This window comes from Lemur catta, chromosome 3 (assembly GCF_020740605.2).
Source record: "Lemur catta isolate mLemCat1 chromosome 3, mLemCat1.pri, whole genome shotgun sequence".
In the NCBI taxonomy this organism is placed as follows: Eukaryota; Metazoa; Chordata; class Mammalia; order Primates; family Lemuridae; genus Lemur; species Lemur catta.
This window is the reverse complement of record NC_059130.1, coordinates 43,278,428-43,295,938: the sequence shown is the minus strand read 5'-3', so window position 1 is coordinate 43,295,938 and position 17,511 is coordinate 43,278,428. Positions and strand designations below refer to the sequence as shown.

Sequence of the window (17,511 nt, the reverse complement as noted above, 5' to 3'; positions counted from 1 at the left end):
TATGTACAACATTCATATCTAATATTGTCATCTAAAATGCTGCATAATTTCTAGAATTATATATTTGTATAGCATGTTCTGTAATAAACTAGAAATTAAAGTATTATATAAGATAGTCTGGACTCTGAGACAATTACAGGTCTAGAATCCTTTATGTGCAATTCTAAAATCTAAAAGGTTCTGAAAAGCAAAAGGTTTTCAAGGAAAACCTGACCTGACTTGATGTTAGCTAACTTATTTATATACTTTATTTATGTATTTAGTTAATCATACATTTCACTGAGAAATATTAATACTTTTGGAGGTACTGGTCCAGGCCTCAAAAAAGACTGTTACATAATATGCTCTTTTTTTTTTTTTTTTTTTGGAGACAGAGTCTCGCTCTGTTGCCAGGGCTAGAGTGCCATGGTGTCAGCCTAGTTCACAGCAACCTCAAACTCCTGGGCTTAAGCAATCCTTCTGCCTCAGCCTCCCAAGTAGCTGGGACTACAGGCATGTGCCACCATGCCCGGCTAATTTTTTCTATATATTTTTAGCTGACCAGCTAATTTCTTTCTATTTTTTAGTACAGACGGGGTCTCGCTCTTGTTCAGGCTGGTCTCGAACTCCTGACCTCAAGCGATCTGCCTGCCTCGGCTTCCCAGAGTGCTAGGATTACAGGCATGAGCTACCACGCCTAGCCTATGATATGCTCTTAACTATCTTTCTAAAACCTGAAAAATTCTGAATTCCAAATATATTTGGTTCCAGAGTTCTTAATAAGATATTAAGTATTTGTATAAAATTTTTTTTGCAAAACTAGAAAGCTGTGAGAGTAATGATTTGATCAGTAATAGAAGTAGAATTGAGATGAGTCACCAATCTGAATAACATATACTTTTTAATATGTTTACTATGAAGAAAACAAGCAGGATTAGGATATAGTCATAAACTTTATATTTTTTTATTATTTACAAAGGGAATGAAAACATATTTTGAGTCTTTGTTTTTTAAAGCTTAAGATTCTGAACTTACCCTTTCACTTTTCACAGAACCAGTGACATCATCATCATTTAGGTGGCGCTTGAACTTGGGAGGCATATTTTACTCCCCAAGTACTTTTTACTTCCCAGCAAAATAAGTATTCACCACCTTAAAGAGAAAATAAATGTCATCAGATTTGAGACTTTGGGGTATAAGCTAAAGTACTTAAAACAGTTTGCAAGACCCTGTATGACGGGGCCTCCCTCTCTTTTCTGACTTTAACTACTTCCCTCTCACTTGCCCCACTCCAGTGACTAGGGTCTCTATGGTAGGCCTCAACACACAAGAAATAGTTAAAACCATGAAAAAAACGGATATAATTTCCCCAGGAGAACACAGGTAGGAAATGAGTGACTTAAAGTTTTTATAAAATAAAAAGGCAGATAGTAGAGGGGAACAATAGAAGGTGGTCCTTTGAAAATGAGACATTAAATGCTTTACAATTTTAACTTGGAATCAGAAGACAGGGGGATGCTTCTAGCTCTCTTTTAGTCAGTTGCTTAAGCAATGATTTAGTTTCCTCATCTGTAAAATACTGATTCTAGGCTTCTGCATGGAGTTGGGATGGTCAAATTACATAATACATGCAAAAACATTCTGCAAACTACAATGTCCCATTGGTGCTCCATGAAAAGGGGTGTTTGGTAAACACTGGGGGGATATCATGTCTTACAGTGAGATATATATGTTTGGTCTTTGTCCCCATTTTCTGATATACAGCTCCTAAAACCCTAGGAACCTCCACAGTGATAAGTGTCTTTCTGTATGTTTATGAGATGACTGATGGCTGGCAGCCGCTAGGTAGCTTCAGGATGTGGGCTGGTCACAGGTAAGACCAAAGCACGATTGGAGGGCTGGGACTTTTAGTTCCACCCTCCCAACCTTCTGGGAGAGGAGAGGGGCTGAAGGTTGGTTTCCAATGGCCAATGATGTCATCAATTATGCCTACTAATGAAGCCTCCATAAAAACCCAAAAGGACAGCTTCCAGATAGCTGAACACAAGGAGGTTCCTGGAGGGTGGCACGCCTGGAGAGAACATAGAAGCTCTTTACCCATTCTTCCATAACTTGCCCTATGCATCTCTTCCATCTGGCTGTTCATCTGTAAAGTATTTCCTTAAGTTCAGCGAGCCACTCTAGCAAGGAGTGGATTGGGGGAACCCCAATTTACAGCTGGTCAGTCAGAAGCACATAAAACAACCTGGGGCTTGTGACTGACATCTGAAGTGGGGGGCAGTCTTTTGGGACTAAGCCCTCAACCTGTGGGATCTGATGCTATCTCCAAGTATTAATATATAGTGTCAGAATTTAATTGAATTAGAGGACACCCATATGGTATCTGATGGAGAATCTAAAGCAGAATTGCCTGCTTGTTGGTGGGGAAAGAGCCCCACACATTTTGGGGTCACTGAAGTACTTTGTGTTGAGAAAGAGTAGGAGAAACTGAGTTTTTTTCCTATACTAAAACAATTAGGTTAAACAAAGCCAGTTGTCTTTGATGCAGAATGTCTCACAAACTTTTATATGTTAATATGCATTGTGACTTTCCAGTAAAATGCTTGAGTATGCAACATATTAAAAATTTATTGAGAAAAAGTTGTCCTGTACAAATAATGAACTTTCAGTATTTTGGGCAAGATAGTGAATACGCAGCAATTCGGAATAGCTAAGAAAAGACGTTTTGTAATACTATGTGCTGGGCACTGCGCTCAGTGATATACGTGCATATTCTCTTTTACTCTTTATGACACTTCTTTGAAGTAGGCACTAAGATACTAAGAGAAAACTAAGGCTTAGTAAAATAACTAACAGTGATAGTCACTTCACTCATTGAAACAGCAGAGACATAGGCTTAAATTAGTCAATGGCTATGCATTATCAGTTTTATTTATTCAATTAGTTGCCCATTGGGTTTATACAATTCTGATCTAGAAAGATATTAATAGCACTTCTCTGTAATAACCCAGTAGCCCTCTTTCCTCTTCCACAGCAAGAAACACCTCTAAATTCTATAAATTATGTATAGTTAGACGTCAGCTTGTTGGTTAATGTTATACACTAAAAAAAAGAATAAACAAGTCCAGGGTCTAGTTTCACACACCAAATAAAAATAATATTTTAAGTTAGCTTCCTGTCAAAACAAATTGACACAAACACTTTTCTGTGATAAGAAATGCTTCCAAAACAGAATGTTAACCACTTAACAAAAACCAAACTTTTGCTGCCTGAGTAACAGCTCCAGAGTTCTTCATTCTACAATATTTCTGTCACGTACATCTGGCCCATTTTATCCTTCATACTTTGATTTCAGTATAATTCATTCATGCAGAAATGTTACAGAATGCATGAAAAAGCAGATGACAAGCAAATAACTGAAGAACTTGAGCTTTCCTTTTAATTTTATCTGTATTTTATTCATATTTTAAATCCTGCAAAGGGCTGACTCAACATCCCAAAGCAAACAACAAGCAGACTTATATAACATCTTCATTAGACTTACAGTAAAGCTACAATCTTAACGATGAGCAAACCTTATATTCAGGTCCCATCACCCAAGGATCACCCAAGGATCAGCCTGATGAAGGCAAGAAATCTATGTCGGACAAACAGAAAACCCATCAGTAAAGCAGCAGGCAGATTAATTAGCTACCTTGATAAACTTTGATATTATTTGCAACTGATTATTTATTAGCAACTGATGATATCTGTACCAAACAACTAGTGAAAATAAATCGAGCAGATAGTATAGTTGAACATATTCTGCCTTAGATTTCTCCTCCAAATAATACCTAAGAATTCAGGTGTTTGTGTCTAGATATGTATGTAAATAAGAGAGCCATCATGATGTATTTCCACACTGAGGGTAGACCACCCCTACATAATTCACTTAAAAAGAGTCACATCACCATATTTCTTGTATCAACATACACCTAAAATTTCAGGTATGCATTTTTGGAAGTAGTGCGTTCTCTATTCGATGGTTTTGAATCTGGGCAGAGGCTTTCCTTTTCCCACCCTCCATTCCCTTTCTGACTCCTCTTCCTCTCAGCAGTCTTGCTAGGTGCAATCTCACAAAAATAAAGTGACTTGGATGGACACAGACTGGAGATGTTATTCACAAAACCTATCGAGTATTATGCTTCACTCCCACCTTCCGGTCATTATAAACGCAGCAGGGTTGGAGCACTTTCTCCCAAGCCTTTAAATAAAGAAACGATTCTGTCCCCTCCAGCAGGCAGCTCCGTTCAGCCCTCACACCCCATCTGTCGCACCAGGCCACGTCCCCGATATCTGCTCCTAATTCTGGCCCTTCCTTCCCCGAGGTACCCCCTCACTCCGGGCTGCCTTTCACTCTTGACAAATCTTCCCCATCCGTGGCCCTGTTCTCTTCCCATCACCCCAGAGCACCCCTCAATTCCAATTCTTCTTCCCTTCAACCGGCCCCCCCCAGTCCTTGTCTTCCTTCCTCACGACAGCCCCGGCCGCAGCCTTCTCCCACTCAGGGCTCCCTCCCCGGGCCCCCAAAGCCCGCCCCTCAGCCCGACTCGGACGTGGGGGGCGGCGAGGTAGGGGCGTCGTCGTTTCCTCCCTCCTCACACCAGCCCCTCCCGCTGGGACAGGCCGGCGCCAGTACCTGTGGCTCCCGGGGAACTCCCGGCAGCTCTCCCGGGCGGGCGGTGCTGGGCGGGCGGGGGAAGGAGCAGGAAGCGGAGGGAAAAGGCTGGGAGGGGGAAACAGTGGGCGCGGAGCCGGCGTCGGCCGCAGCGCCGCACCTGCGCCCCCGCTCATCGAGAGGATTGGCGCTCCGCGGCCTGGCGCCGGGCGGAGGGGGCGGGTCCAGGCCGCGGAGATCGTCGAAGGAATCGATTCCGCCGTCTGCTCCCCCCAGAGAAGTCGTGACCCACGCGCGGTTTAGATGCTGGTCCCCGAGATTATGTTGTGTTTTAGGGAGGAACAACTGGTCGTCGAGGTCCCGGCCGGGAACCGGGGTGCGTGGAAGGCGCTCAGGGGAAGTGGCTGAGGCTCCGAGAAGTCATTCAGGGCGGAGGGCTGAGGCTCAGGACTAGGGTTGATGAAGCGTTTAGAAGGCAGCGCTCTATGCGAGGTCCGTCCCCGGGATAAGGAAGTTGAGTGGCAAGAGGAGGACGGCTCACAGCTCCAGGGCCTGCTTCGGGTTTCTCTGTGGCCTTTTGTATCTGATCTCCTGTTTACAGAATCAGAGTTAGACTTGGAGAGAGAGGTTAGGGTTATTAGTCCAGGCTCCTTCTTTTAGCTATTAGGAATATCAGGTCCGGAGAGATTTACTTAAAGTCACACAGCTATCGTGGACAGATTTGGGATGACGGCTCAGTGTTCTTTTCCCTGTTTCTCCTAGTTGTAATCTAAAATAACTAGGGCCATACACCTGAGCCTACAGGGTTAGGTGGGAAATCACCCTCGCATGGCCATTCCTCTACTCTATCTCCCTCCCGCCATTTGGTATCATATTTAAACCTCCAAGCCTGCAGGAGCTGGCATAGAAATCCAAAAACAATTCCAATTTTGTTTTTGCATTCTCTTATTTATTATCCATTCCTCCCACGCCCCACCTGGTTTATTTTATTCATTTTTCCTGTCATTTGTTTACTACTTATCTTTTTTAACTTAATACAGTATCTATGGGTCCTTTGTTGATACAGCGTTTTAACTGTCTGAAATACTGTGCCAGGAACTTCCTAAAAATATAAAAATAAAAGGGGGTGTTCAAGAATAAGAGTAGACAAGAACAGGAGGAGGAAAGCTCTGGGGACATTAAAGGAAAGGAGAGAATAGACATTCTCTTACCAGCTGATCTTCTTTTGTTTGGTGGTTATTTTGACACAAAAAAATGCACTAATTTATAGCCAGTCGTGGTGGCTCATGCCTGTAATCCTAGCACTCTGGGAGGCCGACGAGGGAGGATCCCTTGAACTCAGGAGTTTGAGACCAGCCTGAGCAATAGCAATACCCCGTATCTACAAAAAATAGGAATATCAGCCAGACGTTGTGGCACCTGCCTTGTAGTCCCAGCTACTTGGGAGGCTGAGACAGGAGGATTGCTTGAGCACAGGAGTTTGAGATTGCAGTGAGCTATCATGACCCACTACACTCTAGCCTGGGCAACAGAATGAGACCCTGTCTCAAAAAAAAATTGACTACCCCAGACTACATAGATGACTCAGAAGTTGTTTTTTTCTTCTACAGTTGTTTAGTATCTGTATATTTGCTTGTTATGAGGGGCTTCCCTGCCTTGGTGCCTTAGCCAATTAGAGCTTTAGTCAGTTACTGTCTCTGGCCTTGTACATTGACAACTTAAAGTAGGATTATTGAGCTCTATAGGCATGTCACTGTATAACTTCTATGAATAATTCATTCTTTTTCCTAGTTTGTTTTTTAACCATAATTCTTCAGTTGTGCCAATTATTTTGGTATGATTGTTTAGGGGAGGGTAAGCCCCACCCTTTAATCACCTGAACAAAGTCCCTTTGACTATCCCCATTTGTGGAAGTTTAGAAAATGTCATTTTACAGTTAATATGAATCAAATGTACCAGTAAATCTGAAAGATTATAAATATTAATAGTACTAGCTTAGAATCAGAACTCCAAGCAACTTGAGCTATTTATTTCCTCTCTTGTTTTATTTTTCGTGAGCTCCAGTTATTCACCTAGTCCTCTAATTTTCTTTTCTCTTTTTCAACATGAGATCTTCACACTTAAGTGGGCCTGGTGTCCTCCTAGCTAGAGAATCCATGTCTTGCCCTCTTCCAAGATTAAACCTCTGGGCTTCTGCTGGGATAGGGAAGGGAATCTGAGCATCTGACTGATTCTTAACTGGACTGTCATCCCTCCTGTTTAGCCCACATCATGCGCTTTTCCAGCATTATCTGGTGATTCCAATTCCTGAGCCATATTCAGGGTTTAACTGTATAAATCAGGTTGCTTCATGCCCTGCTTAGGATTCCTACTTCTCAAGTCTGCTGAGGTAATTGCCACTTGATTCATCTACTTTCCAGCCTTCAATATTTTGTTGCTTCCCATGAGGCAGAAAAAGAAGTGCAAATCAGGCCGGGTGCAGTGGCTCACACTTGTAATCCTAGCACTCTGGGAGGCAGAGGCATGAGGATCACTTAAGTTTAGGAGTTGGAGATCACCCTGAGCAAGATCAAGACCCCATCTCTACTAAAAACAGAAAAAATTAGCTGGGTGTGGTGGCACACGCCTATAGTCTCAGCTCCTGGAGAGGCTCAGGCGGAAGGATCACTTGAGCCCAGGAGTTTGAGGTTGCTGTGAGCTAGGCTGATGCCACTGCACTGTAGCCTAGGTAACAGAGTGAGACTTGGTCTCAAAAAAAGGTGCAAATCAATTATGAGCATGTGAACAAATGTTCAATATTACTCAAAATGTAAATCAAAATATACAATGAAATACCATTTTTCATCTATCAATGTCTGGAAAGGAAGAACTTAAGCAGAAGATCTATTCATTCTCTCCTTTCATAGGGGAATAGGACTAGGCAAGCAAGCAAGCATGTGATTCTTATAAATATGGTAATGACAGACCTCCTGACAAACTAATTGGTATTTGCTAGCAGGAAAGTCTGTGTATCTATGGAATTCCTTTAGCAAGATGTCCCTGGGCTGGGATTGTTTATGGTAAACACATCAGGAATCTGTGTAGGTTTGAGGGGTATGACTCCCTGGAAAATACCGTGTAAGTTATGTAACTTAGCATAAAAGGAGATGTTTCATACTGAATTGGCTCCTTATTTAGAAACCACATCTATTATCTTGGGCCAGGATGCTTCCAAAGCAAAAAGGAAGACCTGGAGAGTAGCACTGACAGTCCTGGCCCTCTCCCTTCTTTGTACCTTTTGATTACTGGTATCCTTGATATTATTAGTGAAGATACTGGGTAAGAGCTCTGATATGTTTGAGTGTGATTTCACAATGTGATCCTTTGTGTTAGCTGAGTGGCAAAGATCAAAAAATTTGATAATATGATGTTGGGTGTGTATGTGATGTGTTGTATGGGGGGCAGGGTGGGAGGAACAAGCATTCTTAAACACTGTTGGTGGGAGTATAAATTGATGCATTTTGTTAAGTTCATAGTAACAATATGTGTCAAAATTTTATATGAGGTTTCTTTTGCTCTAACAATTCCACTTCTAAAATTTATCCCATAGATGTGCAGGTTGTATAAAAATGTTCTGTAAAAATATTCTTTACAGTATTTTTGTAATAGTAAGACTGGAAAAAAAAAACAACCCTTGAACTGTCCCACAATAGGAAATTGCTGAAATAAGTCATGGTATAGCCATTCACTGGAATAGTGTACAGCCATTAAAATGAACTAGGTAGAGCTACATGTGCCAGCATGGAATAGCTCTGTTATGTGTTGCTGTAAGGTGAGAAAAGCAAGGTACAAAACAATATGTAGACTCTACTTCCATTTGAGAATCTCTTTCTCTCTCTTTCACACACATACACACACACACACACACACACACACTCACACACACACTCCAGGAGGAGGACTGGAAGTCTGGCATAGAAAGTGCTGTGGACTGAATTGTGTCCCCTAAAAATTCATATGTTGAAGTCCTAACCTCTTACGTGGCTGTATGTGGAGATAGAGCCTTTAGAACAGTAATTAAGGTTAAATAAGGTCCTAAGGGTAAAACCCTAATCCGATAGGGCTGGTGTCTGAGTGTATGGGCACAGAGAAGAGGTCCTGTGAGAATACAGTGAGCAGGTGGAAAGAGAAGCCTCACCAGAAACCAACCTTCATGGTACCTTGATCTTAGATTTTTAGCCTTCAGAACTGTAAGAAAATAAATTTCTGTGTTTAAGCCACCCGGTCCATGGTATGTTGTTATGGCAGCCATAATAGACTAATACAGAAGAAAATTTTTTCTTGATGTGTGGTGTTTTGTACTACTGGAATATTTTTACCATGTGCATCGCTATTTCAATTAAAATAACAATAGAGCCTCTTCCACTAAAATTGCAACCAGTTGGTCAGTTAATTAAAAAAGTTAAAGTGGTACATGTAAAAATGACAAATATATAACCTTTTTATTTTGACTCAAATATATAATTATACATACATTCACTCGCCAGTCTTTGAGGTAAGCCCAAGACCTTTTATCTGAGCATGAATTTGCTGGTGGGAGCACACCCTTTCTTTATTATTGTTTATGATTTCCAGTTTCATTTTCTCAAAAGTAGATCAAGAACTTAAAGACACCTTTCAAGCAATTTGAGTGCCAAGTCAGTCCAGATTTTGTACAGTTTTTTCTCCCGAAGTCTTACAGATTTGTCTTACCCATACCTAGTTCTATAGTAATTTTTGTTTCTTGTTCATCTTTATCAATTTAGTTTTTAAAGGAACAATAACTTTCTATTTGTATTGCACTAGTTTAAATATTTAATTAGATTCTATAAGTATAATAGGCATAAATACTTTAGGTTACAAATACAAATTGACTCTTGTAAGCATATAGCTCAACTAGTTTGGAAAGGAAGTTCACAGGTGTCATATAGCTAACCATTAACCTCTCAAGCTCAGAGGGCCTTGGTGTTATGTAAATATGGTGTTATTAATACTTTTGATTTTGAAACAATCTCAAACTTACCAAATGATAAGTCAAAGAACTCTTATAAACGCTTTATCCAGATTCACTGATTATTAACATTTTTTTCTAATGTTGACCTCAACTCCAATTCATAGATGGATTTCATGACTCACAGTGTAAATAAAATGGAAATAGTTCAGCCTTCTTTTTGTTTCCCAGAAGATGAAAAAAACAGAGGGCCAGAGAGATTACGTGGCTTGTTAACATTTTGCTTCAATAGCTTTACTCTTTCTCTCTAAATGTATATCCCCTGTGACTATTTGTTAGTTACAGACATCATGCCTCTTTATCCCTAAGAACAAGAGCGACCCCTTTATACCTACAGTTCTATTGTCAAATTCAGAAAATTTAACATTGATACAATACTAATAAAGCATCTGTATTTACAGTTTACCAATGGTTTCATTTATGTCCTTTGGGGTGTCAAGTCTACAGAGAGCATGGAGAGTAATGAGTAGCAGAGCAAGTGGATTAAGTGGAGTCTGGTTTTCAAAGACAGGTTCAACTGTAGTTTAATTTTTCTTAAAAAAATATATGATAACCTGGGAACGCCCTGATTGCTTCCTCATGAAACTTTAGATGTGACATTGTAAGATGGACTCAGAGACGTGCTTTGTTTCTCTCCTAACTGTTGTTTATTGATGTAATGACGCATTGTAAGAATTTTATCTTGGAGACATTACCTCACACAAAGATGGCAACATTAAAGTTGTATAGTAATTCACTATAACTATGTTGTAAATTTATTAAATATTTTACTACTTCTCTGAAAGTTAAAAATGGCTACCATTTATTAAATGCCTATTTATTAAGGACTATGCTTAATGATTAGCATATGTTATTTTATTTCTGTACAACTATGATGCTAAGTATCATTACCTTCATTTTATCAATTTGGAAACCAAGGTGCCAGTGTGACATTATGTAATTTGTTCATGGTTAGAGAATGGTAAAGGTGGGCACATTAGTGAATATTGCAGAGCTATAAGCTTAAGATGAGGTAGACATTTTATCTAAATGGGCCACATGCTTTGGCCTTAAAATAGAAATTAGGCAGTTTGTTTTTAAAGTTTCATATAGGTGGGGTCTGTCAAGTTTACGGTCTTGTGATGATTTCACTCAATTCAGGAGGTTTTAGTCTGCTGAAGGTCAAATATAACTGTAATTTCTTGCTGAAGATGGTAATGTTAGGTGCTACACTAAAGTTAATCAATTCATCCATCAGATATGTGTGACAGGTATTCTTTTAAAGTCTGGGGAAACAAAGATGGTAAACAGTGTTTGCTGTCCTCCAGGAATTCACAATCTTACATAGAAACAAGACTAAGCAACTACAGTCATGAGCTGCATGACTACGTTTCAATCAGTGAAGGACCATGTGGTCCCAGAAGATTAAATGGAGCCTGGTGAGGTTGTAGCCATTATAGCACAACACATTACTCATGTGTTTATAACAATGCTGGTATAAACAAACTTACAGCACTGCCAGTCATATAAAAGTCTAGCACATACAATTATGTACAGTGCATAATGATGATGATAATAAACGACTATGTTACTGGTTTATGTATTTACTATACTATTTTTTTTTGTTTTTTAGAGTGTACTCCTACTTATAAAAAAAGTTAACAGTAAAACAGCCCCAGGCAGGTCTTTCAGGAGGCATTCCAGAAGAAGGCATTGTTATTATAGGAGATGACGGCTCCAGGTGTATTATTGTCCCTGAAGACCTTTCAGTGGGACAAAATGTGGAGGTGGCAGATAGTGATACTGATGATCCCGACCCTGTGTAGGCCTACACCAATGTGTGTGTTTATGTCTTAGTTTTGAACAAAAATGTTTAACAAATAAAAAATTTTTTAAATAGAAAAAAAGCTTATAGAATGAGGATAAAAGAAAATATTTTTGTACAGGTGTTTTAAGCTAGGTGTTACCACAAAAGAGTCAAAAGTTAAAAAGTTTACAAAGTAAAAAGTTAGGGTAAACTAAGGCTAATTTACTATTGAAGAAATAATTTTTGTTTTATAAATTTAGTGTATCCTAAGTGTATTATGTTTATAGTCTGCAGTACTGTACTACAATGTCCCAGGCCTTCACATTCACTCACTGACTCACCCAGAGCAACTTCCAGTCCCGTAAGCTTCATTGTTGTAATTGCCCTATACAAGTGTACCATTTTTTATCTTTTATAACATATTTTTACTTTACCTTTTTAATGTTTATATATGATTAGACAGACAAATACCTTCCATTGTGTTACAATTGCCTACAGTATTCAGTACAGTAACATGCTGGCTATATCACATAACCTAGACGTGTAGTGGGCTATACCATCTAGGTTTGTGTATATACATTCTATGATATTTGCACAAGGACTCAATCACCTAACGACTCATTTCTCAGAGCATATTCCACCGTTAAGTGATGTATGACTGTTTTGAAAACTGAATAAAGTAAATTAGAGTCAAGTGAATAATGGAATATGTATATATATTTGTACATATACACAAGTATATGAGTACCTTAGCAAATAAAATAGCCTAAAGTAATCTGTAATAAATATCAAAAGTGAATTACTTGTTGGAGTTTAATGATAAATTAAAACCACAAATGGAAATAAGTAGGGATGCTTCTCTGCCTTAGAACTAGCAATAGGAGGAAGCCATTACTATTCCTACACATGAACAGGCAAGAAAAGGGACTAGAGAACAAGGCGAGAGCTACAGTTGTAGGAGAGCAGCTGTCTGATGGAGGAATGTAGACATTGCTAATGCAGCCTTGACCTATTCCTCCTCCCACTTCTCTTGCCAACTAAGTGAACCTCACAGAAAGACAGAAAGCAAGATAATAAAGTCTACCCTCCAGGTTTATCCATGTTGTTGCAAATGACAGGATTTCATTCTCTTTTTTATGGCTGAATATATGTATTTTTATATATAAATAAAACTCATTTTCTTTATCCATTCATCCACTGATGAACGCTTAGGTTGATTCTGTCTGTATCTTGGCAATTGTGAATAGTGCTGCAATAAGCATGGGAGTGCAGGTATCTCTTCCACATACTAATTTCCTTTGGATACACAGCCAGTAGTGAAATTGTGAATAAAGGCAATATGGATGAACCTGGAGGACATTATGCCAGGTGAAATAAGCAAAGTGCAGAAAGACAAATACATGATCTCACTTATGCACAATCTAAAGAAGTTGATCTCATAGATTTAGGGAGTAGACTAATGGTTACCAGAGGCTGGGGAGGGGTGTGGGAAGGGGTGACAGTTAGGGAGGTTGGTCAACAGGTTCAAAGTTACAGGTAGCTAGGAGGAATAAGTTCTGGTGCTCTCTTGCATAGTAGGGTGACAATGGTTAACAATATTATATATTTCAAAATAGCTAGAAGAGGGGACTTTGAATTTTCTCACCATGAAGAAATGATAAATGTGTGAGATAATGGATATGCTGAATATCCTGATTTGATTTTTTCAGTGAAGCACATTAAAATATTTATTCACATCCCCACTATCTTAGTTACATATTTATAGACTGTCCAAAGGCAATTATTTTAGTACTCCTTAGACTCCTGGAAATTTTAAATGATCCAAACATCTCTTGTGAAGATCAAATTTCCAAAGTCCTCTCCAAGGACATCCTTAAGTCACCTTTGTGCTCCCAGATGGTATTCAGCTAGCAGCAGTCTATGCTTCAGGAATCCATCTTCTACGTGCAACTTTGGGATACTCAATTCCATTTTCATCAAGTACAGCACCTGGAAACTGTTGTAATCATCCATGCCTTGCTTCTTCATTGACTTATTTTACACTGAGTCAGGGTAGGCATAAACGCAGTTATATAGTGAGGCCTTTTCATAAATATTTAAAAAATCCCCCAAATCCTATATTCACAGGAATACAGTCAATGATCAATAAACACAAATCCACTGTCTGCCTATTTCTGGGCAAGGGAACGCAGACCACGTGGGGCAAGAATGCGGCCGAGGCCAGGTCGTTCCTCTCCACCACACGGTCCACTATGTGTTCAGGGTCCAGGACCCTCAGACACCGTCGGCCTCTCCAGGCTCAGGGTGGTCACACTCCCCACCACCATGAGCCATCCAGGAGGCTCCAGTGCAGGACCACCCAAGCTTAGCATGGGCGACAGGAAAGCCAGTTTTTTTGTTACCTAATGTATGTAAATATGTACAGTTATGTGTCAAAGACAAAATGTAAAGTCTGCCCTTTTCTTTATGTGCACTTTTCTTTGGAGAGAATGTTGGAATTCTCAGAGAATAGAAATCCTCAGTTTCAATCGTCATCTCAGTGAAGAGGAATCCCAGGAAGAGTATGTATAAGGAAAAGGGCAGAAATTAGAGAAATGTCTGCTTTTAGGGGTGAGAAGATGAAGAGTGGTCAATGAGAAGTGATCAGAATGGTAGAGAGAAGAACAATGAAGATTGGACAGTATGACAGAAGATAAAGGAAGAGTGGTCATTAACATCAAAAACTTCAGAGAAATTGGGGAGGGTGGGAACAAAGACTAGAAAAAGCCATTAGATTTATTGACTCACTGGCCCTTACTGATCTTCAAGAAGTGTTACAGTAACATTATGGAAGTGGAAGCCATATTGTAAAAGTTTAATTTTCAGTGGAATTACAGATTACGGATTCCTCTTTCAAGAAATTTAATTGTAAGGGAAAAGGCATGCTATGCTGCAGCTTGAAGTAGTAGTGGGGTCAAGGTACCATCAAAAATAACCAAGTTATATTTATTAATGGTGAAGAAGAGGCCAGTAGGAAAATGAGCTTGAAAATCCAAATCAAAAGAGAAACAATGGTGGGGTGATATCCCTGCCAAGGTGGGAAGATCAGGGTTTGAGAGTACAAGAGATAAATTTTGGCAAGATGAAGAGAGGATCCTTTCTTGGAGGCAAGGGGGAAAGAAGTGATTGATGATAAAGAGATTTTGAAGTGGAAAAGAGAAAAGTTGATTCCTCAACTCATACAATAGCTTCAAAAATAATTCAGTAAAAAAGCAAGGTCTTTTGCCAAGGTCAAGGAAGCAGTGTTGGAGTTGGGAGCATTAAGAAAAAGAAGTTTTTGAACAGCTGCCTTAGCAAATATGCTTAGTAAATGGTGAACAAAAGGATGGCTCAGCAGCTGTGATGATCCAGGCTAGAACTGTAATTTTTAACTGCTTCTTTAAATCAAGGACTTTGTCTTAGACTCCTTTTTATCCTCGATGATACCTTGTACAGAACAAGCACACAATAAGTATTTATTGAGTTTGTTTCTGAATGAGTGGAAAAGACATGAGAAAAAAGAAAATAAGGAAAGCGAAAGCAAGAGAGAATGTTTTAGCCTTCCCAGGGGATGGCAATCCTAGAAGCACTTTGCTTGCTTAATGACTTTTAAAAGTCACCTTTTAAAATACTAGTTTCATTTCCCAGGCAGCAGAATGGAAGAAATAATCTCTGCCTCTTTATTGTCTTCTAAGAATATCGCAAGCTCTTGGTAAAATATTATTTGCATACCCTTTTGGTCTTCTTATAGACAAGATAATATAGAATTTCTCCATTTTTATAGATTTGCTTCCCTGCTCTGAGGTTTTTTACTATAGATTGGTTAGCAAAAGTTTCGCCTATTGACATTGATTTTCTTTTGGCATTTCAAGACAATGGAAGGTGAAAGAAGAATATGCAATGAAAATTTATGACTTACAAAAATAATGTGAAAAAAAACTAAGATGGAGAAATGAGAGGAAATAAGCAGTCTGATTAAACATCATCAGTCAAAGTCGTAGTCTTTAAATAAATATTTATGTTGCAATTTTATGCAATCATTCCACTTCATCAGTATACCTAAACTTGCATTTTAATTTCATAATCTATTTTCCTGGAGCCAGTTTCTCTTTGTACTTTACTCAAAAAGTATAAACAAGCAAAATACTTTAATTTTTTTAAAAAAGGTAATAATTAGAAAAGAACTTTCTAAATCATCTATGTCTTGCCATGACATCTATCTAATTTTCCCCTATCCTGTGGTAGATCACATGTCTATATTTGATCATTAATAATAAATCAGTGTTCTTTTTGGCCCTGGCTTTTTTGTTGTTTTGTGTAACACCAACCACTTCCTCTGTTTAAAAAAACAAAGGAATAATTTAACCAGAGAACTTCATACCATCTCTTTTGTGACTCTGAATTTATAATATTAGCTTATAATATATGCTTTAACATTAGACGAGTCCAGGTCTGACACATGGATTAGGAGATTAACTGTAGGACATCTGTGGGGCCACAGCCTCAATGATAGTCACCCTTATGCAATAATTTTAAAGAAAACTTTTTGGCAATTGCTGTGTCATCATTTTCCCCCCAATTCTGTATAAATAGAACAATAGCAAATTTTCCAACTATTTTCTAAAATGTCATGGTAATAAATCTAAAAATATACCTGTGCTTATAGTTATTTTGATGAATTCTTGAAGAATTATTCTTGACAGGGAACTTATCTTTATGTTTGGTACTTGTTTACTGCAACACAGTACTGAAAGGATACTCCTGAGGATGAATGTCAGAGTTTACATTTTTAAAGTTTTATTTTTTTAAGTGGGTGCACAAATCCTTTGAGTTTGCATTAGATCTCAGGGTTTGGCACTGACACAGGCCTCTAAACAGAGACGCAACTGAGGCATGTGCGGAGTCAGCGTCAGCATCCGGATGCATAGCGACATTTCCTCATCTGCTCAGCGGTTGCTGTTGCCATATGCCCTTGATTTCCCAGGCTACTCTTAATTTCAGTTATTGTATTTTTTTGGTTCCAGAATTTCCACTAAAAATAGATTCTAATTTTCTGGTGAACTTTATCTTTTCGTCTATTTTCTTGAACATTTTAATAAAAGGCCTTGTCTGCTAATCTAATACCTAGATTGCCTGTGAGTTATTAAATAGCTTATATTGTCTATTTTTTCTTAGCTTTTGGTCATGTGACTGTCTCTTGGCATGCCTAATAACTTTTTTATTCATTCAATATTAAATATTGAGTAGAACATATTGAGTATAAAATAATTGAGTATTAAAAATTGAGCATAAAATATTGTATAAGAAAGAACATCCATGTGATGCTATCCTTCTTCGAAGAAGATTCACTCTTTCCCCTGCTGGATAGATAAAGCAGTTAAGCAGGAAGCCTCTGAAATACAGTGACTTACGTTAGCATCTTGGCCTTCAAACCTAAATAGCTTCAGAATTCAGCAAATATTTTCAGGGGTTACCCATCTGAGTCAGGCTCAGGCTTCCACTTTTCCCTGGAATCTTGCCCTCTAAGACTCCAATTTTGTCTCCCCAGCCCTCTGAGACCTCAGTTTTACTTCTTTTTTGTCCCCTGACAATGGCCCTTGGCCTTGGCAAAGCCCAGATGCTCAGCATCTTTCCCTATACCCAGATCTATGAGTATCCCCAGGGGACAAGCAGCTGAAGAAGGTCAGGTCACTTTTATTTAGTTCCTCCTCTGGAATCTTGTCCATCTTCCAGTCTTGTTGCTTTAGCAGCTCTCTGATTGCTTCATAGAGATGTTTTAGGTACTTATCTAGCTTTTTTATTTGTTCTTAGAGGGAGAAAGGATCTGCCTGGATCTACCCATCATACTTGAAAGTGGAAGTATATCCAAATCACTCTGAAAATGGTATGAAGAGATAATAAACTCATTTGCCAGTGATTGCACAGGTCAATGAGAGAGAGAGTTTTCTAAAAGGGAGAGTTGCTTACATCCTCCCAAATGCATCTGGGTAATCAGAGCTCAATATTACTTATAATAGGCCCTGACCAGGAAGTGAGCAAGAG

At 39.0% G+C, this 17,511-nt stretch overlaps 1 protein-coding gene across 3 annotated transcripts in view; it reads right to left on the bottom strand.

The window, feature by feature from the left end:
- Positions 1-4,990, bottom strand: part of VAMP4 (vesicle associated membrane protein 4) — a 34,110-nt gene extending 29,120 nt beyond the window's left edge. The window contains exons 1-3 of one of the 3 annotated variants that reach the window (XM_045547368.1): positions 4,658-4,838; positions 3,524-3,616; positions 1,015-1,131 (exon numbers count right to left, since the gene is read on the bottom strand). In XM_045547368.1, the coding sequence (XP_045403324.1) occupies positions 1,015-1,080 (66 nt within the window). In that variant the 5' untranslated portion in view covers positions 1,081-1,131; positions 3,524-3,616; positions 4,658-4,838. Of the gene's footprint in view, positions 1-1,014; positions 1,132-3,523; positions 3,617-4,657 lie in introns of all 3 variants that reach the window. The other 2 variants (XM_045547367.1, XM_045547366.1) reach the window with 2 other exon arrangements.
- Positions 4,991-17,511: the final 12,521 nt, after the last annotated feature.